Source organism: Theobroma cacao, chromosome 9, assembly GCF_053813885.1.
Source record: "Theobroma cacao isolate CCN51 chromosome 9, ASM5381388v1, whole genome shotgun sequence".
NCBI classification, from domain to species: Eukaryota; Viridiplantae; Streptophyta; class Magnoliopsida; order Malvales; family Malvaceae; genus Theobroma; species Theobroma cacao.
In genome coordinates, this window is record NC_142647.1 from 18,105,154 (window position 1) to 18,129,005 (window position 23,852).

General features: G+C 33.3%; 1 protein-coding gene across 1 annotated transcript; it reads right to left on the reverse strand.

The window, feature by feature from the left end:
- Positions 1-1,579: 1,579 nt before the first annotated feature.
- HKT1 (high-affinity K+ transporter 1) lies at positions 1,580-5,620 on the reverse strand. Its single transcript, XM_018127077.2, has 3 exons — positions 4,395-5,620; positions 3,066-3,293; positions 1,580-1,977 (listed from the first exon to the last, which is right to left on the reverse strand). Exons 1-3 carry the CDS (start codon positions 5,606-5,608, stop codon positions 1,779-1,781), a joined length of 1,641 nt encoding a protein of 546 aa, XP_017982566.2. The 5' UTR covers positions 5,609-5,620; the 3' UTR covers positions 1,580-1,778.
- Positions 5,621-23,852: the final 18,232 nt, after the last annotated feature.

Consider the following 23,852-nt stretch of genomic DNA (forward strand, 5'->3'; position numbering starts at 1 on the left):
GTTGTCTTATCGACAAGCTATAAGTGGTATTACTGAGGCCCTGGTTTTCTGGACATTTTTTTATTATTTTGTTCTTAACTTAACAGGTGTTATTTTGTTGGAACAAGGCACATGTTTGGTGTTAAAGATTGAAGGATCTTATTGGTTTTGATTAAAGAAGATACTTAACTCAAAAAGAAAAAATTTCAAAATGCTAATTCTTAATCTAGGAAGGTGAGAAGGTAAAATAACTAGCTGAGCAATACATCGAGGTAGCCTAGCAATAGGAAAAAGGCGAAGATAATTATTTCCACTTTCATCTAATTCTTTAAGGAGCTATTTCTTAATTCTTTAGAGCCTTCATCATTTCCGTTGTGTTTTTATTAGTAAATAGTGGATGGTCGAGAGATGCAATCTTACAGAAAGGTGGAATATGCATTGTGTAAATCAAGAACATGACATGAACAAGAACATGCATTATGTAATCAAGAATATGACAAACAAACTTGGTTACTAGGCTTGCCTTGGTTGTATATTTTGCCCCCTATAGTTCTTGAGATTTATATTGAGCAGTTTATGTTTGCCCAACAAAAAAGTTGTCAAGAAAATATAAATTTGTTGCTGAGATTTTCAATATTAAAGGCGATGACATGTGCTATGCATACATTATCAAAGCCACAAAAAAAAAAAAAAAAACTCAATGATTGCGGGTTTGTCCATCTAGTGGTGATTGTTAGAACATTTTTTTTAATTTTCTTTTAGGAATTTTGTAGAGATATGTGAAGCAATTGTTTCTTTTGATAGCTACTGGAATGTACATTTTTTAGAAATGGAAGCTTAGTTTTCAACAAAAAGATGCTTTTACAAGAGAATTTATTTGATGAAAAGGTGTATCTGATGCCTTTCAAAAAAAAAAGGTGCATTTGAATTGTATTTTTCGTAATCTCAAGTATGTGAATAAAGTTTATGGTTAAATGAAAGAAATAAAGCTTTTAAATGTAAGGATCTTATTGTCTTTTTAATAAATTTTAATTAAAAGTTCAAGACTGTTACTTTTTATAGGAATAGTAGTAAAACACAAAGATTTATTTTTTCAAAACAATTTAAAAATGTTATGTGAGAAAATATTATACCACAAGAGATTTACGTACACTTTACCTAAAAAAATCAATAACTTAATTTTAAAATGATCTACAACTGAATAATTTAAGTGTCAAACCTGAAAAACATGAAATGTATTAAAACCTCAAAAGACCGAAATGCAAAAGAAGAAAATGACTTTAATAGCCTAATTACCACCTTCAACGGATTGAGCAATTGGACCCCTTTGGACTCGATGATGTGCGGTGGGGCTAGGCCTGCTTGCATTGTATACATGGGGCCAACCATGTCTTATGGTTCAAGCCGATAGCTGCTGCAAGGCATTCCACATTTATTAAAGATAAACTTTTAAATTTATTCATTTAATTTTCAATAAAAAACATGTACTGGGGATTATTTTGAGTTTTAAAAAATATACTGTCTATATCTACATATTTGTTAGATTTTGATTTCCTTTGCAAAAGAAGCTTGATCATAAGATTAAACTAAAACAGAGATATGAAAGCCACTAGGATATAAGATACTATTTTTGGAGAAGCTTTTCTACACTTTATAATCCTCAAGGTGGCAAAAACTCAAAATACAGCATAAGGATTATTCTTGACCTATATTATACAGTGCCAATTTACATCACAGAAAACATTGAAAACCTGGTGGCTGCACAAGCTTTTTGGACTTCACTTTGGATCCAGCATTAACTAAGAGAGTTTCCAGGCTTTACCACCTTTCATATGGAATTTCTTTAGCCTTCCAAAGAACATTACAACGACGAGGATAAGCTTTCCCATGTTACTCCACCTCCCTACAAATCCAGCCCATGTATCTATGCAGGAGCTTTCAGGTTTCACTTGTCTTTTGCAGCTATAACCAGTTGAGAAACCAACATTCCCGTAAGCGCTGCACAATGAATATATATTATTATTTATTATTTATTATATAGAAAAGATAGTTTGGAATGTACACACCAGAGAGATAACATGGATTTGTCATACTTAACATTTATGTTCATTGTGAGGCAAACTTTTGTGCGATGCCTCTATTGCTAAGGGCTATCATTATGGATCCCGAATGCGGTGAGGCCTCATTTGCACAGTAGTATTAAACAACTTGAATATTATATATTTCATGATTGTTTATTTAATTACTTATTTATTAAATTATATAACACTTTATTTTTATGTATATATTTATTATTAAGCACTAAAATTATAATAAAGAAGAAACGTGAGAGGAAAGTAAAAAATGATGTTATTGTGCAAGGGTGTTTCCATCACTGGCCTACAGAAAAGTGTAAAAAAGAAAAAGGCAAAACAAAACTCCAGATGAAATTGGGGAAAAAAAAAAGAAGAAGGGGCTATTGCCTTATTGGACATCCCACTACACTTGCAGTGTGATTGTAGTAGCCTAACTATGCCGCAAAAATAGCATTGCCCAAGGGCAAGGGCTGCGGCACGATGGGCAATTTTTGTGCGAACCGCACCACAATGGGGACCTATTGGCGCTTTAGTTCAATAGGCACCTAATTATTTTTTTATAGCCACATGAAGCTTGGAGGCATTACATAAGAGATTGACAGTGGAAGGCAGGGAAATAGTAGGAATTTTTTATTTTTTCTTGGATAATTTCGTACGTGTCGTTAATTGGTCTTGGGATTGATTGGCTTGTGCACTTTTGGGAAGAAAGTGATTTTTGGATTTTGAAAAATACTTGTGGCTCTTTGGAAATTAGGGAGAACAAAATTGTTTTTGGATTTTTTTATTTTATATTTTGGAAGGCATTAACTTTGAAGATTTTAAATTAAAAGAAGTTAACTTCTATATAAATAACATTATGCATTATAATTTTGCATTGAAGCATTTATAACTAAATTAGTGTTACGTATTTTTTAATTTTATAGGTAAAGTTTTAACAGTGCGTTTTTCTCCCAAATTATTTTGTTTGATTAACAAAGAGAATCTAAAAATAGGTAAGCATAAAGGGCCTACCTTATCACTTCAATGGCGATGCTCAACACATTGAAGTTGAGTGGATCTTTCTTAATCTTTTCCCTTTCGGTGATGCAAATCAGGATGATGAAGATGGCCAAGTATGAGAGCTGAGAGAATAACAGACACTCCAAAATGCTCCTCCCGTGATTTTCACTTGCCTGGCCCTTCCCTGAATTCTTTTCCTGATATGCAGTGGGTAGAAGGGAAGTATATGGAGGGAGATACCTGAAAAAATGCTTTAAATTATATAAATTCTTAACCATATGCATACAACGAATTAAATAAATAAATATATACGTATATGTGTATGCATAAGTGTATCTAAATATTTTTTGTACAGAAACGATGGGGAACCTTCTTGTACACAGTGATTGAGTAGGGGATAGGGCATTTTCCTCGTTGAACTCACTTAGACCGTTTGTTTGTCAGACTGTTAGCATTTTCCTTTTATTTATCAGCACTTCCTGTTTGTGTTGAGATGTATTCTGCAATTCCTTTTTGGCCCTTGTTATGTCTCTATACAATTAGGGGCTTGCTCTATTGTTGTCACATATCTAGTGATATGTTAGCTATGAACTATGAACATTTTTGATTAATTTATCTAATGAATCTTCTTTTGGCTGCAAAAGAAAAGAAAGATTCTGATCAAGATCATTCCGAAATGCAACTTATATCAATGGTGATATGGTGAATCCTGAAAGTGTGAGGATGGAGGATAGAACAGTTGGTAAACACGATTTGTGGGGTCAAACAAGAACCGATTCAATAAACCACTTCAGTACTGATATGTCTAGTCAATTTGCTTTCCACACAATATGCAAGCACCAAATGCTAATTGTGGATCAGGATTTCTGCTATCCGCAGTGTAAATACGATGCAAAAAGCACCAATCATGGAGATGAATCTGGACTAAAATATATTCACCCCACAATCATTACTTTAGAGAACAAAAAATTTGCGGGCTTGGGTAGATTCGACCACTGACGTGACTAAGGGTAGAAACAGTTAGAAAAATATGCTTTCCTGCTAGGATGCCACGCCTGTGCTTGCATGTCAATGTGTGCAGCAAAGCCTACTTGTGCAAAGCCTAGTCAACAAAGTAATCATATATATAGCTAGTGAATCTGGGGAATGAATTTAATGCAGCCGGCACCGTGAGGTTGACGGGGAGTGAGGGACTATGGTTACCTAGCTCCAGTTTTTTTATGCATCTACAGCTTTCTACAAGAAAATATTATAAGCAACCAACCAAATGTGAGCGATATTTTCTCGTCAAAATTTGCCACATATGAAACGAAAATAGAACAGAGAGGAAGAGAGACTCACATCATAACAACAAAGAGCACCAAGATCGCTGAGGAGATGGTAGAAAGATCAACTATTGATTCACCAGTATGCCTTGAATTTACCACTTCAAACAAAGAGCCTACGAATTTCTGATATGAACTAAGACCATCCATGGCCTCTGAATTCCATTCCATAGAGCAGAATAGAATCAACTGAACTAATATGAAGCCGAATACAGTGGCAGCAAGAAGAGAACAATGAACGCCTGACAGCAAATGGCTATAGCCCATCTCCTTATAATTCTTCAGGATGCACCCGAGCTCCACGCGTTTTGTGATTTTCTCCAAAAGCCATATCAGGACTCGTAAGCAAGCGGGATACAATGTGTTGCCAAGAAGAATTTGTGGAATTAGAAGCAACAGCAAACCTGAATTCTTCTTGAAGATTATCATGTTCTCGTTTGTAGGCACAAAGCCACAGTTTGCAAAAGTAGACACAACAGTGAAAATGGAAAATGTTTGTATCTGAATCGCTTTGGTTTTGAGTATATTTCTTGCGCTTGGAACCAGGCTTACGTACATGGAAACTAGACTAGAACCACCTATATGGACTACTAAGAGATAACCTAATACCACATAGCACAAATACCTACTAGCGCTGTATTGCAGACTGTCAGTCATAGAAGACAGTTTAATGTCACTTTCTAAGTCAGAATCAGGTTTATCATTCTCTACGGTTGAACAAGAATCCGTACCAAATTCGATTTGATGAGTAATGCTTTTCGAGGTCAAGGAATTGTTGGGGATGCTAAAAAATGTTATATTGTTTTCAGGATGTTGTTTTTTAGGGAACCTGGACCTTGCCAGCAGAAGTCCAAGCATGGAAACAAAGACCTCCCCACCTATTAACATCAAAGTAGTCATAATAATAAGTTGGGTGTTTGAAAAAACCTCCATTTCTACAGTTGACATGCTTGAAACCGTTGCTGCAGACACAGAAGTGAAGAATACATCAATATTCTTAGGCCTAAAAGAGTCGGTTTTTGGCTTTGCTATATTCAGGGCCCCGTAGCCGATTAAAGACAGAACTATGAAATAAGCAAGCTGAACCCAGAAAGGGTTCAGTTTGAGGAGCAAGAAACGAGAAGAGGACGAAATCACACCATGATAGGATTGTTTGAAGCATGCGCCTTTGGTGCGTGAATCGCCACAAAAACTCTCCAATTTCCTACCAAAACAGACGAAGCTCCTCATCTTTACCCTGAGAGAAAGTTGGCTGATAACTTATTGGAGGTTGAGTGTCGTATTTATAGGAGCTCTCACCCAACTTAGTGGGATTTCTCTGTACATGTGCCAATCTATTCAGCTGTGATTTCAACGTGCGCAAATACATCCGTTCACTTCAATCTCTGTAATAATTTCTATCTACAGACAGCATATACCCTATAAGAACTTCAAAACATTGAATTTCGTGATGGGTCCTTTCTCCCACTCTTCGAATCCTTATCAAAAGGGCTATAGAGACCGCCACTTAATACAGCATGTTATAATTTTGGGGCCAGCAAAGGTGGGTACAAATGGCTTCATAAGTATAACCTGTTATGTCTTCTTAAGATGAACATAGGCTAAAAGCTCTGTTTAGCATATGAAAAATAGAAGCTAACAGAGAGCAAGAGAAAGTAGACTATGATAACAAGGTTGTGTATTGATCTGATTCATTAATGATAAACATAAGGCTTATACACAAAACATGCATGAAGGACACTCGTACAACAGCAACACAAGTGTTAAGCCTAATTTCATGCACCTGAACACGTAAGGAACAAGGGTAACACATAAGCATTTTTCATGACCAGTACAATGAAGCAAACTGATATAACGTACAAAAGCAAGCTTAATTAAGATGCCGTCCACGTGCTAACTACATACAAGTCTTAACTTCATAACACCGATCGTGTCGTTTTTCTTTTCCGTCCAGTTGCCGGGCTATAGCTTCTACTCACAAGAAATGGTTTTGTTGAGCTGAAAACTCCTGTTGGCGGTACAAGTTGGCAATGGCAGTTATTAGAGACATAAAAATATGTTAGCTAGATTCAGATAAACTTAATGTTATCTCAAAATTTGAATGCCATTGTGATATGTGTCAGGTGTTCAAAGGAAAGATAAATATAGTTCTTTGGATTGAACTCACATTCTAGGGTTGTTCTCTTTATTAAGAATTCTCGAACAACATCACAGTTTTTCACTAACATGCATGAAAGTTTTAAGACCCAACTTCCTCCTCTGCCTTGCTACTGTGCTAGCATCTTCAACTCAATTTCCAATCTTTTAGGCTCCATCACATTTATTGACATCAGTAATAATTCCAACCACATAGATGAGACCAAGGCTAATTACTTGGCCGAAGTTTTCTGGGTAATTTTTTTGTTCTGATTGTATAATCTCTTTTGTTGGAATTTAACAAATATTTTAGACTTTCAAAAAGAAATATTTGAAGAGGCTAGCTAGACAGTCCAAGCCTGTCAGCTATCTTCTCCACCAACCGCCATGCATCTGTTTATTTTTATATTTTATTTTTAAATGAGTCCGATGATGACCTAAAATTTTTAGCTGGATTTGACCCACATTAAGAAAATGCATTATGCTGAAACCATTTAAATGTGAACGATAAGATTGGAAAATCATGATCTTCAAAGAAATAAGACTCCGCAATCACCATGCAATACTTGCTTATTCTGAAAATAATCATTATTTAAATGTATAATCATGTATAGTATATATGAACATATTTAAAGAAAAAGAAAATATAAATGTGCCACTGATCTGGTAACGTAACTTTTCATTTAATAATTATGTGTGAGATTTGACATTCTTGACCACTTGACAGCCCTTGTCCTAAGGGTCAAATTTTGAAAAATCCCATTGGATTATCCCCAGTCAACCTTTTTATTTTATTTTTTTTCCAACTGCTGAGAAATCTTGTAAACATTAAAGAAGTTGAGATCAAGTTGTCGCCTGGCACAGTTTCCACACTACTTTTTTTTTTTTTTTTGTGAAAAGTGAATATTATATTAGAAAGAGTAGCAAAAATACAGAGTATGGATGAGGCACCAACGTGCCTCCTGTTACAACATCCTTTGCTAGCAAGGACTACCCAGCACCCCTTAGCAACTTCGCCTTAGATTACACAATCAGACTTAACGAAAACAATGTAGGCCGACAACCCATATGCATCATAAAGAGGTCATGCTCATCAACAAATGAAAGGAAAAAACCCCACACAATTAAATTAAGAACATAGTCCCCTGCCACAGACAGACTCAAAAGAATTAACAGCCACCCTCCACACCAGTCATCCATACAGAATAGAAAGTAGAGATCAACTTCACACAAACTGGCTTTTGTCAGGAGTCATCACAACAGCAGTCCAGAATATCGAAAAGGAAATTTCTAGATCACCCCTTAGGACAGATTTTTTTTTTCTTTTTTGTTTTTTGAAATGTAGTTTCCACACCACTAAGCATCTCATCAACAAAATTCTTTATCCTATTGTTTTGGAATGTGGGTCAGGATAGAATTCATCACACCCAATCTTTTTCTCTAAAGAAATTTGTCAACATCTCAATAAAAAACTTCTTTGACCTCAATTTTTTGGGAACATTGCATTCGATAAAATTGATCACGCACATTTTTCTTCTCTAAAGAAATTTATTGATTATATGATTAATATGGTGGCAAGTTTTTGGACTAATTAGGACCAGAGCCGGCCCTTGGGTGAAGCCACCCAAGCAAGGGCTTTAGGTCCTAAATTTAGAGAAGCCCCAAATTTAGAAAAGATTTATAATTTTATAATAATTATAATATAATTAATTATATTAAAAATATATAAAAATTAAAAAAATATAAAAATAAAAAATAATTAATAAAATTATTTGTTCTCTCATTTTAAATTACGTGCCTAATAAATCTCAATTTTTTATCACTTCTTTATTTCTAAAATGCTATTAATTCTCAACTATATTCTCTTATTTCTAATCAACTAATAGTCATGTGTATTTAATCTCCAACAGTTATTTTTTTCTCACTTATTTTTTTTATTTCCAATCAACTCATTTAATGATTTCCAACAACTATTTTTTTTTCTTATATATAAAACCAATTTTTTTTCAATGTATAATATCTATTTTTAAATTCTTCTTTTCTCATTTGCTCTTTCTTCCTTTAACTTCAATTTTCTTCCAAAGAATACACAAAAAGTCTGTTCTTTAATTATCTTCACAAAGTTGTGAGCCTCATTTGCAGTTTGCAATAAGCATTCAATAATTAAGTACTATTGTTCTAATCTTTACAAATTTTTTTGCTTTAATTTAGAGTTTATATTCTATTAGAAGAACTTGATTATAAAGTTTAATTAAAAATTTTACATCTCAAAAAGCTAAAAGAATAAAATTTTAATAATTTTTTTTAATTTCAATAAAAAAAAGCCTCATTTGAATATTTCGTTTTAGACGTTTGAACTTATTAAGCCACCTCTAAATTAGGTGTATCGTCCAGCTTGTCCACCAATGGTTGCAATAAAGGTAGTGTATTGTGAAACTCTTCAAGTTATCGATGAAGGCATTTATCACGTGGTAAAGAGCCATTTGGTCCAAAAAGACATCTTGATAACAGACATTTGCAAGAGTTTACTCATGACTCCTTCAAACATGACAAGTTGCTTGTATTCCATTTTCTTGTTCTCAACCTTGATTTTAAATTACATGATATGTTTCAAGTATTTTAAGAAAAGAGAAATAGAGTTTTTTTTTTTGGGAATGGATTTAGACATGATTCAATTTGTAACTGAAAGAAAAGCAATGGGATGAATTGGTTTTCCTTATTAAAATGCGTTTGATGTTTTGGATAAAGGCAAGTTAGGGGAATGCAATTATGGATGAGAATGGGGGCGGGTAAAACCATGGAACTCCATTGACGTAGAACGTCTAGCAGATGATTTCTTAGAGTGGGATGGGTCATTTTGAGGTTGTTCAATGATACAATTAGGGTTTTTGTAATTTTAGTATTTTTCTTATTTAATTAAGAGTCTTATTAGATAATATAGATATAATAGATTTTTTTATCTTAATTTACTTGGACGACAAGTAAGCATAGGTTTAAGAATTTACTTTTTTTGTACTCCAAGGAACTTTAAGGTAGAATATTTCCTTACTTAAATTTACTTTACTTGCACTTTAAATTTAGGTCAAGTAAGGTCAGGATATTATAAATAATACCCTTAGACTTAGTTATTAGAAAATTAATTTTCTTAGAATCATTGAATCATATTACAGATTTGCTTTTCTTCTAATTTTGAGTTTAAGTTTCTGCATTTGAAACTTGATTATCAACCTTAAGTTTAGTCGGGTGCTAGCCTTTATTTCACTTTAACTTGTTGCATTAGTTGGTATCAGAAAGAGAAAAACTTGCCTAATCTAATAACAAGTGACCCAATTATGGTAGGCAGCAATTCTCATGGCGAAAATTGTGGACCTAAGACCTTGTGATTTGTTGTGTAAGATCAAACGGTGGTGTTGAGAGTTTTAGAGTAACGAATGGATCTCAGATTCTAGCATTTGGAACGATGCTTTGAAGAAATTATATATCGACTTGATGCTTTAGGTGTAAATGTCAACAGAAATCGGAATGATGAAAGGCCACGTACTAGAGATGATGTAGCACGTGGACAACTTATTGGTAAATTTGTTCTTGTAAATGGGCATAGACAACAAGTCTACATGGAAGATTTAAACAAAAAAGATGATTATTTGACAAAACTTGTGAAACACGCTGGATATGGAAAGAATGATTATGGTGATCGAGATATCAGTGATTTCAAATTAAAAATGGATTTTCCTTGCTTTAATGAGAGCCAAATTATTGAAGAATTTTTGAATTGGATTGTGGAAAGAGATAGGTTTTTCGAATACATGGAGATTCCAAAAGGAAAAAAAGTGAGGCTTGTTGCTTGTAGATTGAGAGGTGGAGCTTTTGCATGGTAAGAAAGGTTGCAATCTAGAAGAAACCCTAAAGGGAAAACACTGATTGAAACCTAGTATAGGATGAAGCAATTGTTAGAAAAAGATTTTATTCCACCTGATTATCGACAAATTTTGTTCCAAAAGTACTAGAGATGCCATCAAGGTCAGTAAACTTTACATAAGTATACTGTAGAACTTATAAGGCAGGTTGAGAGAAATAACCTGAGGAAGAACGAAAGGCAATAGGTTACCAAGTATCTGGAAGGGTTGAAGCTTGTTATTATAGAAAAGATAGAGGTACAGGTATTGCAAAATTTATCTGAAGCACAAAATATTGCTTTAAAGGCTGAATTAATGGTGCAGGAAAAAAACAAACTTGATTATTCTCGCAAGAGTTACAGTAAGGATAATTTTAAAGCATTCAACATAAAAAATAAATCAGTGCATGATAGTTCTACACGCAATAATCAATACAAGGAAAAAAAGGCAACTGAAAAGTAGAAGGTGACAGATGCGAAGAAGGGGCAGAAAGCTGCAAATCTCTATACTAAACCAATCCAAGGGAAGTGTTTCAAATACTATCAACCTAGTAATTGATCCAATGACTTTCTTATTAGAAAAGTGGTCCATGTGGTTGAGCGATAAGAAGAGGATGATGAGATTTGTTGTGGTCCAGATAGGGGTGATGACAAATATGAGGATTATGATGATGGAACTATGTAGTGAAAAGAATGATGTTGTCTCCAAACCAGAAGGATAACACTTAGTGGAATCAGTTATTTCAAACTAAGTGCACTATCACTAATTGTTTCTTTTATGTGATTATTGACAGTGAAAGTTGTGAGAATATTTTGTGTAAATATTCTTGGTAAGGATGTTGTGAAAAGTTGGGTTCTTAAAGTTGAGAAGCAACCCAATCCATACATTGTTGGTTGGATTAAGGTAATAGAAAAAATTCATGTAACAAAATGGTGTAGTTACCTTTTTCCGTTTGCAAATATAAAGATGAGGTATATTTTGATGTTATGGATATGGATGCTTTTCACTTTTTATTTGGTAGACCTTAGCAATTTGATGTTACAACATAACATGATGGAAGAGAAAACACTTACAGATTGGAGAAGGATGGCATAAAGTTTACTTTAGTGCCAATGAAAAGAAGTTTCAAAACTAAAGCTTTTAAAGTGGAGAGGCAGACTTTCTTTACCTTTACTCATTCAGGGAATGAGATAGAGGTTGCTTTCAAGGAGTAAAAAAATATGCATGCTCTGATTGTAAAATACATGTTGTTAATTGAAGAGGATCAAAAAATAGTAGAACATCCAAAAACAGTCAATTATTATTAGAAAAACTTAGTGAAGTGATGCCAGATGATTTACTTGACAGTTTACCACATATGAGGGATATTCAACACCATATTGATCTAATTCCTAGTGCTAGTTTACCAAATTTTCTCATTACAGGATAAGCCCAAAGGAGAGTGAGATTCTCAAGGAGAAAGTGGAGGAATTACTATGCAAAGGACATATCAAAGCCTGAGTCTATATGCAATTCCCGCCTTACTAACCCCAAAAAATAATGAGAGTTGAAGGATGTGTGTAGATAGTCGAGCCACCAATAAGATTAGTGTTGGATACAAGTTTTCAATGCCTAGACTAAATGACATGCTTGATAGGTTACATGGGGCTAAAGTGTTCACAAAGATTAATCTTCGTAGTGGATACCACCAAATTTGAATTAGACTTAGAGATGAGTGGAAAACAACTTTTAAAATGAAGGAAGGGTTGTATAAGTGGCTCATGATGCCATTCAGGTTAACCAATGCACATAGTACCTTTATGCAATTGATGAATTAGGTAATAAAACCTTTTATTGAAAAATTTGTCGTGGTTTATTTTGATGATATCTTGATTTATAGTCGATCAGAAGGGGAACATCTTTTGCATTTGCTTGAGGTATTAACAGTCTTGTAGGAACATAAGCTGTATGTGAACTTGAAAAAGTGCAATTTTATGACAAATAAGCTATTATTCTTAGGTTATGTAGTTAGTGCAGATGGAATTTAAATGGATGAGTAGTAAATTCGAGCTATTAGAGAATGGCCTACCCTAAAAACAATAAAATAAGTAAGAAGTTTTCATGGGTTGGCAACATTCTATAAGGGTTGATAAAAAATTTCAGTAGTATTATAGCGCCTATTACAGAGTGCTTGAAGAACGAGAAGTTTTAGTGGAGTGAAAAAGCTGTAACCAGTTTTGCTGTGCTAAAAAAAAAGCTATGTACCCCTCATGTTTTAGTATTGCCAGATTTTGATACATTATTTGAAGTTAAATGTGATGTTAGTGGTATGGGGATAAGAGTTGTTCTTTCACAAAAAGAGAAACCAATAGCTTACTTCAATGACAAGTTCAGTGATGCGAGGCATAAGTGGACCATGTATGACAAAGAATTTTATTATATTGTGCGTGTTTTAAAGAATTGGGAGCATTACTTGGTCAGGCAAGAATTTGTTCTGTACTGAAATCATGAGGTATTTAGGTACTTGAATAGCCAAAAACGGATTACTAAAGACTTGTAGGCCAAGTGGTCTCAATTTTTGAAAAAGTTTCCTTTCAAGTTGAGAATTAAGGATGGAGTATAGAATAAAGTAGTAGATGCATTAAGTAGATGTGCAGATTTACTAGTGACAATGAGACAAGAAGTTATGGGTTTTGATACAATTAATGAATTATATCATACAAATGGGGATTTTCATGATACATGCGAGAAGTGTATCACAAATCAACCTGTTGAGGATTTTTACATTCATGATGGTTTTCTAATATGAGGCAACTAGCTTTACATTGCTAGATCTTTATTGAGAGAAAAGTTGATTAGAGACTTGCATAGTGGAGGTCTTGCTAGTCATTTAGGCTGTGATAAGACGATTTCTGTTGTTGGAGAAAGATATTGTTTGCCACATTTGAGAAAGGTTGTAACGAGATTTGTGCAGTGATGTTGCATATGCCAAACCATAAAAGGACAGTTTGAAAATACTGGTTTGTACATGCTTTTACTTGTTCCAAAAAATATTTGGTAGAATTTACCCATGGATTTTATGCTTAGATTGCCTCGACCACAAAGGGGCATGGATTTTGTTTTTGTTGTTGTTGACATGTTTTTTAAAGTGACGTAATATATTCTTAACAAAAAGACTTCAAATGAAAGTAGAACAGCCAAACTGTTTTTCAAGGATGTTGTTCGTTTGCATGGTGTGACTAAAACCATCACTTTAGATCAAGACAACAAGTTTCTTGACCATTTTTGGAGGACTTTGTGGAAGATGTTTGATTCATCCTTGAATTACAATAGCATATCTCATCGACAACTTGATGGCTCAACTAAATCAGTGAACAGAACCCTTGGCAATTTGATTTGTAGTATTTGTGGATATAGACCAAAGTAGTGAGAGTTTGCATTGGCGCAAGCAAAGTTTGCTAATAATAGTGTTATTCATAATGTCACTAGAAAATGCCATTTTTTACTGTGTACACAAAGTTGTCACAACATGTTCTTGACTTGATTAAGCTACCTAAAGTTACTAAATTTAGTGCAACTGCTGAAAATATTGTTAAGCTAGATGCTCAAGTAGAGGTGAAACTGAATTAGAGCAACCTAATGCTAAGTATAAGAGAGCTACAAACCAACATCGCAGAAAGCAAATTTTTAGAGTAGAAGATCAAGTGATGGCGTTTTTGTGAAAAGAAAGGTTTTCAGTGGGAACTTATAGTAAGTTACAACTTAAGAAGTATGGGCCATACCAGATTTTGAAAATGATCAATGACAATGCATATGTTGTAGATCTGCCAAATACAATGGGAATTTTCAAAACATTTAATGTGGCAGATATTTACTCATTTCATTCATCAGATGAACCTTTGTATCCAGATTTACAAGTTAACTCGAGATTGAGTTTTTCTCAAGTGGAGGGGGCTAACGTAGAACTTCTAGTAGATGACTTCTTAGGGTGGGCTAGGCAGTTTTGAGGTTGTTCAATGATACAATTAGGGTTTTTATAATTTTAGTATTTTCCTTATTTAGTTAGGAGTCTTATTAGCAATTATAGGTATAATAGAATTTCTCTTTTATTTTAATTTGCTTGGACGACAAATAAACATAGGTTTAGGAATTTACTTTTGTTGTACTCCAAGGAAGTCCAGGGTAGAATACTTTCTTATTTAAATTTGCTTTACTTGCACTCTAAATTTAGGTCAAGTAAGGTTAGGCTATTATAAATAGCACCCTTATACTTAGTTATTAGATAATTAATTTTTTCACAATGATTGAATCACATTACAGTTTTATTTTTCCTTAAAATTTTGAGTCTAAGTTTCTCTATTTGATACTTGATTATCAACCTTAAAGGCTTAGTCGAGTTCTAGCCTTTGTTTTCACGCTAACTCGCTGTGTCATCCATCTACCACCATTAATCACAATCTTGTATTAGTGTATGTTGGTTACTTTTGAGACATATAGAGCTAAAATTTAATGTGGATGGGTCAATTTGTGAAAAATCAAGTTTAGTTGGATATGCCAAAGTCCTTTGTGACTCTCATTGCCAAAGTAAGGGTGGTTTCTATGGCCTTTTATGTATTAAGGTTTGTAACTGTGTTGAATTGATGGCTATTTATTATGCTTTGAAGCTTTTTCTTCCACTTCTTAGGTTGGTTCTTTTTCTCTCGTAGTTGAGTCAAACTCCAAGGTTGCAATTTCTTGGATTAAGGAGAGGATTCAAAAGCTATGGAATGTGTGGAGAACATTCAACCAAATTGATTGGCTTTATGCAACCATTGGTGCTATCTTGTTTGTACATACTTTTAGGGAAATGAATAACATGGCTAACTCTCAGGTGAAATTTAAGATACGGATAGAGAGGAAATGTTATATGCACAGTGGTGACTATTATTTGGAGTAATTGATGTTGTTGGTTGGTAGACCATCACAGTCTCTCGAGCCGTATAATGGTGCTTTGGTCTCTACTTTATTAGTGCTTGGTTTTGGCTTGCAGGCCTCATCATGGTGCTCATGTGATTCTATTGAATCTGGTTTGTCCTATTGATTGCTTGTATTATCATCCAGGTGTTGTTTTCTTAGTGTATTATTTGCTCACTTTAAGGAACATGTACTAGCATGCAACCGTAATGGCCTTGTTCAAAAAGAGCTGCTTTTTTTGCTCCACTGGTCTTTTATGACCATTTTCCTGGTTTCTTTTAAGGCACTGTATTGTTCTTTAGTTTCTAATAAAATACCATTCTTGATTGAGAAAAATAAAGATATAACTTTTCACCAAGATAAATTTATAGACCTCACTTCTTACTACTGCCAAAATACTAACCCTTCGATGGATGATAGGTTGTTAATAATAAATTCAAGAGATAATAACTTTTTATTCAGGGTCAAAGCATATTTATCAATAAAAATAAAAACAACAACAATGAATAGATAAATAGACTTGAAGAGAATCCATTACCAAAAGCTATTTTTCTCTCCACCAAGCATCATCCATATGTAATGGTTCAATCCAGCAATAGCTTACATGGAACCAAGACATTGAGTAAATGATATATGATTAGCATAACTATAATTATATTTTGGAACTTATCATTCCACAATTTGAGCTATGTTGGAAATAAATGAATCACTCTTCTTTTATTATACTAGGTCAACATGGTCCAACCACGTAAATTTTTGTGTGTGTTAGTTTTATTTTATTTATTTTACCAATTATCGGTTCATATATACCAATCTTCAAAACCGATTAAAACAAAGGCTAAAAAAAACATCTCACAAGTAATTTTCATTCAAGAGTGGATAGGTTAAGGGAGTCATTACAAAAATTTATTAAAGAGCCGGAGAACTCAGAGATGACTAGATCCCTCACAAAGAACTTAAGTCTCTATTAATGGGTGCAGAAGTAGCTTATGAAATAATAAAGTGTTAGACACCTACTTCGCCCTACTTGGGCTCTTCTATCATTCAATTGTACTACGCAATAATAAAGTTGAATAACTAGAAAAATTTTCTTATAATAATAATATATGACAATTTATAAAGGAACATTTACATTAAAAGTAAACCAATAAACCAATAAATCCAAGAACATATCATGATGTCATCTCCGCTCTTTGGTTTGTAAATCAACGACCATATGGTGAGATAGTAAGAGATTGAGATGGCGATGGTGGTAAAATTAGAAAGAACTGGATGGTGAGAAAAGGCTGGATAGCGAGCTAGACAGACAACATTTAATTTATCTAAAGCATTTAATTTATTTGAAACGGTTTGAAGGGTATTTTTGTCAAGTTAATGGCAAAAGTTGGTAAAAATAGTTAACTTTATATTGAAGGTTATTTTTGAAATGGGCCTATGAGATGGGCTATTTCTCATAATTTGCTCTAAAAGTAACTACAACCTAAGCATGCTTAGAGGGTGACTATGACTGACCAAGACGATGTTGCTAAGTAAAGGTATTTTTGATCTAAGGAATGTTTTGTCTGTCGACCTTTTTGGATGTAAATTTTAGGGGTTAGGTCGTTTTCTGGTTATAGAATGGGGCTATTTTTTGTAATTGTATGAGTATTAAGGGTGGTGACAACTATTAGACAGTAATCTTTTGTATTCATCCATGGCAGCAATTCTAGGCCAATAGTTTCACTTAGAAACTTATGGGCATATAATCTGGTTTGCTAAATGGAAGATCTTCTCCCACTTCAAATGAAATCATAACTTTCATTAAAAAAAAAAAGAAAAACAACTTAAGCATGCTCCTATATGCATTGAATTGCTAATAATGCTAAACATGCATTTTATACAATGCAGAGATCATTATCTATTTAGGTTTATGCAACAATTTGAATAGATCACCCATGGTCAATTTTGGCTCAAGGTGATTGAATTGGGTATGAAATTATTGTTCCATATCTTATGAAGTTTTGAAAAAATTCACAAGTAAATTGATGTACCTTGTGAAAGTTATATTTGCCAAAAATTTATGATACAGTCTTATTTTCAAATAATCACTAGTAAAAGCCTCATCATATTAAATAGTAAATTTGCCAATATGTTCCGTAATGGGCTCGTTAACTTTTATTAAAAATAAAGCAAATTATGAAATTTTAAACCTTCTAGGATATAAGGTTTCTAATACTTTAGGTAGCCAATTTTGTGAACACTAGGCTTGTGTACTTCCTTCATGATATTGATTTCTATCAACCTAAACAAGATCAATATTCTACGTTGGGGAAAGCCTATTAATAATATAAGGTCTCAGTTTTGTTTTTTAAGCCCCTAAAGACTAATAGAGTTACTCTTGGCCATGAATCACTCAAGGTTTTTTACTTCTATCTTATTTTCTTCTACCTTAGGTTGCTCGTGCTCCCTGGCATGTTTGTTGGACAATCTGTCAACAAAATCCTTAAAAGTTTCCCTAATGATCACCATCTCATTTTGAAGGACATCAAAGTTGCTTTTACGAAATTATGTCATGGTCATCATGCTTTCTCCTAAATATTTAAAGCATTTCATCAGTTTCTCCTATTAATTGTCGTTATCTCGGCCACAAGACCTAATGTTCGAGCCATTAGAACTACATGTTTAGTAAAGAAGGTTGTCAAAACTGTTAGTGAAAGATGCTTCCAAATCAAGTGTTTATAATTCTTTTCTATTTTCTTCTTTGGTGGCATTTCCACTTTAGTCTGACTGGACTTGCCAAAAAATATGTTGATTTCTCTTTCATTATGAATTCTAATAAACATACTAGCTTTTTTGGACAAAAAATAGCAAAGTATGACTTGGTGACCTCCATCCTTCAAAGTGACAAAGCTACTAGAAATAACTTAAGGGGCATCTTCAATAGATTAGATCAAACGATTTTGGCCTTTACAGGATATCTTGACCATGGGTTCCTTTGAAAATTTCATAAAGATTAAAGTATCAAAATGATCAAAATATGAAACTAATAAATAGAAAAGCAAAGCAATAACTTTGAAAGGCAAAAATATAACCAAAATAAACCAATTGCTCAAATGAATGACACTTAGGAAGTCAAGATTTATAGCCAATGTTATGGGCTTCCTTATATTGAGTGAATGAATGTTCAAGGAGTTTACAAATAACACCAAAATGTCATATGTTTTTTACTAGGAATTTACAAAAAAGAATTGTTCTCTAAAAGCTTAAATAAAGATTGCTAATGCAACTAGGATATTATGATGAAAAACAAAGGGCTTATTTAATTTAGCTTGAGCTTGAGTTATGCCTTTTGTGCTGAGATGTGTGTTTTCTGTTTTGTGGCACTTTCCTATATTTAAAAACATTCTGCCAACAACAACCTCTTATTCTTTAGCAACCATCTACAAAATTTTCATGCAAATGAGCTTCCTTACGGAATTTTACCTTTAAACTTCCCATATTTTAAATTGATCTTTACGCTTAGTAGGTTGACTTGGTCTTTCCCATTTTCTAGATACTAATTTCTACCAAGTAGATGCTGACTAATCTACCTTCTAGTAACATCTTAGGAAAAAAGAAAGGAAAGTGAGGAAAAGAAATATATATATATATATATATATATATATATATATATATATATATATAAAGATAGAGCAATAAAGAGGAATTAGAATAATGTTGAATCAGGTAAAGGAATGTAGGAAAATGATATCATTTTTAAGTATACTTTAATAAGCTGTTAAAGAATGATGGGATATGGCTTTGTTAAGGTCGGGGATGTAAGTGTGATGCTTTTTTTTTCCTTTTTGGATCAAAGGAATGCATTGTCGGCTTTAAGCGAGGGAACTGATTAGGGAGGGAAAGTTTGGTGTGATATTTTAAGGTATGAGTGTGTATAGGTTGAATGACCCAATTAGGGGAATTCATTTTTAACTAATATTGCATTGAGATTATTTCTTATGTGAAACTAGAGAGATAAGGGGGGTGGAAAAGTCAAGTCCTTTTTAAGCTTTGGTGCTACTACTTCTAATGTAAATATGAGAAATTTTGTGTTAAGTAGAACAATGCACTAATGGGAATTATCTAGAGATCGAAGTAGTGTAAGAAAAGAAAATTCTCAAGTAGAAAGGTGCAAGAAAAAAAAAGAAAAAAAAAGGAAAAAATCAAAGAAGGAAAGCAAGAAAGAAGAAAAAGTAATAACATCATCAATAGGTGTAAAAGTTTCATTAGACATGTGCACATTGTCACTAATCATTCTTTTGTTCTTGTGTGGTTAATGTTGTTTTGTGTATATTTTTGGTTTTGGTGTCTTATGGTGGATAGTTGTTGCAAAGGAGTATGTGGGGTTTTTTTAAGGGTTGAAAAGGGAGGAATTTCATAGGAAGGCACGAAGCTCTACGTTGAGGAGGATGGGAGTGTACATGGCGGGGTGTAAGGATTCTGAAAGTAAAGAATATTGAGGATTGCTTCATAGGGATGGGGGAGATGTTTTGAAATTTATGAATAAGGGGGTATTGATAACTCTATGATATAGAGTTATTTGGGCTTAATTTTGATAATAATTTAGCTTAGTTTTTGTAGTAATGCATAGAAATTAGTAGATTTTATTTAATTATTTTAAATTAGTTATTTTAGGTAAGTCAATATAATATTAGTTAATTTTATGCTTAATTTTGTGTTATTCTTATTAAGATAGGTTGTTATTGATTTATTTGTGCTTTTGTAGGTGTTTGATGAAAGAAAAATTTTAATGGAAGAAGGAGAGCAATGTCAAGATACAGACTACTAATGCACATATTTCAGTATTTTGGCCATAACTCTCTCTATAGAGCTCTCAATGAAGCGATTCTTGAACCATTGGAAAGAAAAGAGAAAAAGCTACAATTTCATGTTCAATACTTCACCCAGTTCGGCTTGAAAAATGGTCAAATATATTGTTGAAGTTGACATACTGTAGCAGTCTTGGAGCAATTACGATTTCTGTTAATTAATTAGGCAAGGCTGTAACTCACATAGTTTGATGAGGAAATCCTAGCTGAAATTGACTTCTTTCTTCACCCAACTTGGCCTAACTTCAAAGCCTATAAAAATAACCTTTCATAGGAGAAAATGGGAGAATGAAGAAAAACACCAAATTGACATCTGAGAGTCAAGCCACGGAGTCATTAAAGCTAAGAAGAATTTACAGGATTCAAGGAAATTTGGAGATCAAGAATACAATTCTTGAGTTTTTTGTATATTGTCTTTTATTCTCTTATTTTCTTGATTTTGTTTTTAATGTTTAGAGTTTATTCGATGATGATGTGTGACTTGATGAGGAACTAATTTATTAATCTAAGATTATGATTGAACTCATTATGTAGTCTAAATTATTTATATATCTTTTACTTATGTTTGATGGATTTAAGTTGTTTATTTTATTCTGTTCTTAATGCTTCTAGTTGATTGGCCACTAATTAAATTGAATTGGAAACCTAGGTTAAACCTTGACGAAGGAGATTTTGGTAAACCTTGAATAGAATAGCGTATGATCAAATACACTTAGTTGATTAGGTAGCTTGATTTGCATATAGAGTAGACATACACTTATAAGCCATAGAGCACAAACTTACTGAATCTTTCTTTAATATAATTTGTATAGACATATTGTAAATTAATTGGGAGAGGTATTTTTATAAGAAACTCGACAGAGACTTGTAAATAATTTAGGACTCTAGATTAACAACTTAATCCATTAAACTGAGTTAAGAGAAAGAGACAATAATCAGATGAAGTATTGAGAGATATCATAATCTTAGGTCTGGTAATCACTCAAATTTAATAAAGTAAATTTGCATTGATTTTAGATTAGTTTTAGTTTTAGTTATTTGTTTATTAGTTTCAAATCTTTGTTTTTAATTGTTTAGATAAAATTAGGGTATGTTAATTTTAGTAGTTAGTGGTAAAGATTAATTCAATTCTCTGCGGGATCGACACTCTATTCATCTCTATATTATCTTTGCGATATGTACACTTGCGTGAGTAGAAAATTGAACAACATGTATTCAGTTTGTAAAGAGATTTAAGGGCAAGTTGAGGAGTGTGAAGACTAGCTTTTTAGGATCATTGTTTCTGGTTTGCTTTTCTTTGAAAGCTTGACAAGGATGTGATCAGTGGGTTAGGTTGTTGGTGGCTATTGAGTTTTAGGTTGACTAGAATTCTAAATCTTATTTAACTAGGATTCTTATTTGTGTACAACATTGAATAGTTATATGGTTTTAAAGTTCTTGTTCCACATCAAGTCATAATCCCATTCTACTTCAAAGTTTATATTATAAAAGTCGATCTCTAGGCTTTGGAAGAGTAAGTAATGCTTTGGGAGCTCTAGAGAAGAATACCTTGTAACTTTGTCTTTTGCTTTAGGTGAAGTTAGAGTGGTTTAGGTGAGTACTCTTGGGAAGTTATTGAGAGAAGGTGTGAAAAGGATCTTGGGTTAGTTTGGAGAACCATAGAGGTCAGTTTATTGCACTTTAATTTCTCAATAATAGAAGAACGGTTTCACTTTTTGGATGTAGGTAAGAGCAAACCACATAAATTCTTGTATTTTTCTATTTGCTTGATTTCTCTAGGTTTTATCTTTGTTGTTTCTTGGGTGATTTTCATAATAAATTGGTATCAGTGTTTCGAGTTCAATAAATCAAGATTCATCAAGAATGTTGAAAATTACTAGTTCTACAAATTTTAGGGTTATTGCCTTTTAGATTAGCTTTTTAGGATTGTTGCTTCTAGTTTGTTTTTCTTTGAAGGTTTGACAAGGATGTGATCATTGGATTAGGTTGTTGATGGTTGTTGAGTTTTAGGTTGACTAGGATTCTTGTTTGTGTACAAATTTGAATAGTTATATGGTTTTAAAGTTCTTGTTCCACATTAAGTCTTAATCCCATTCTACTTTGAACTTTTATATTATAAAAGTCGATCTCTAGGCTTTGGAAGAGTGAGTAATGCTTGAAAGCTCTACAGAAAAATACCTTGTAACTCTGTATTTTGCTTTAGGTGAAGCTAGAGTGATTTGGATAAGTGTTTTTAAGAGGTTATTGAGAAAAGATGTGCAAGGGATCTTGGGTTGGTTTGAGGAACCATAAAAGTCAATTTATTGTACTTTAATTTCTCAATAATAAAAGAAGGATTTCACTTAGTGGATGTAGGTAAGACACGTGAATTCTCATGCTTTTCTATTTTTTTGATTTCTCTGGGTTTTATCTTTGTTGTTTCCTAGGTGATTTTCATAACAAACTAGTATAAGAATTTTGGGTTCAGTAAATCAAGATTTAACAAGAATGTTGAAAGTTACTAGTTATACAAATTTTAGGGTAATTGCTCTTTAGGATTGTTGCTTCTGGTTTGCTTTTCTTTGAAGGCTAGACAAGGATGTGATCATTGGGTTAGGTTGTTAGCAGCTGTTAAGTTTTAGGTTGACTAGAATTCTAAATCTTATTTGACTAGGACTCTTGTTTGTGTACAACATTGAATAGTTATATGGTTTTAAAGTTCTTGTTCCACATCAAGTCCTAATCCGATTCTATTTTGGACTTTTATATTATAAAAGTCGATTTATAGGCTTTGGAAGAGTGAATAATGCTTTAGAAGCTCTAGAGAAAAATACCTTGTAACTTTGTCTTTTGCTTTAGGTGAAGTAAAGTAGTTTGGGTGAGTGTTCTTGGGAGGTTATCGAAAAAGAGTGTGCAAGGGATCTTGGGTTGGTTTGGGAAACCATAAAGGTCAATTTATTATACTTCAATTTTCCAATAATATAAGAACGGTTCACTCCGTAAATGTAGGTAAGAGGCCCAACCATGTAAATTCTTGTGTTTTTCTATTTGCTTGATTTCTTTAGGTTTCTTGGGTGATTTTCAGAACAAACTGGTATTAGAGTTTCGGGTTCAGTGAATCAAGATTCAATAAGAATGTTGAAAGTTACTAGTTCTACAAAATTTTTAATTGAAAAGTTTGGTGGGAAGACTAGTTTCACGTAATGGCAAATAAGGATGAAAGAACTTTTTATGCAGCCAGGTTTGATGAGCCCTTTGCTAAGAAACAAGAAAGGGCAACCAGATGACATGAAGGATGTTGAATAGGCAGAGTTGGAGCAAAGGTGTGTGAGCACTATTTGGCTTTGCATTGGAGATAAAATGTTTAACCATGTTATTGGTGAGGATTTTGCTCCAAGGTTGTTAGCAAAGTTGGAGAAAATTTACTTGGCAAAAGTCTTTTCAACAAGTTGCAGCTTAGATGAAAGTTGTACTGCTTAAAGATGGAGGAGAATGGAGACCTCATGAAGCATATGAACGAATTCGACAGGATCATTGATTAGTTGAAGAACGTTAACGTGAGAGAGGAGGAAGGGAAAAGGCATTGTTGTTCTTTACATTCCTTCCAGACTTTAATGATGTATTTGTGGAATCCCTGATTTATGGGATAAATAAAATAATTTTAGAGCAAGAATAAACAATGTT

Bases quoted from the DNA above. Each gene is read 5' to 3' on its own strand.
- HKT1 (XM_018127077.2), bottom strand. From the start codon at position 5,608: ATGAGGAGCTTCGTCTGTTTTGGTAGGAAATTGGAGAGTTTTTGTGGC. The intron at 3,294-4,394 runs GTGAGTCTCTCT...GCATTTTTTCAG, and splicing joins GTGCTCTTTGTTGTTATGAT to GTATCTCCCTCCATATACTT. The intron at 1,978-3,065 runs GTAGGCCCTTTA...TTCATTGTGCAG, and splicing joins ATCGCCATTGAAGTGATAAG to CGCTTACGGGAATGTTGGTT.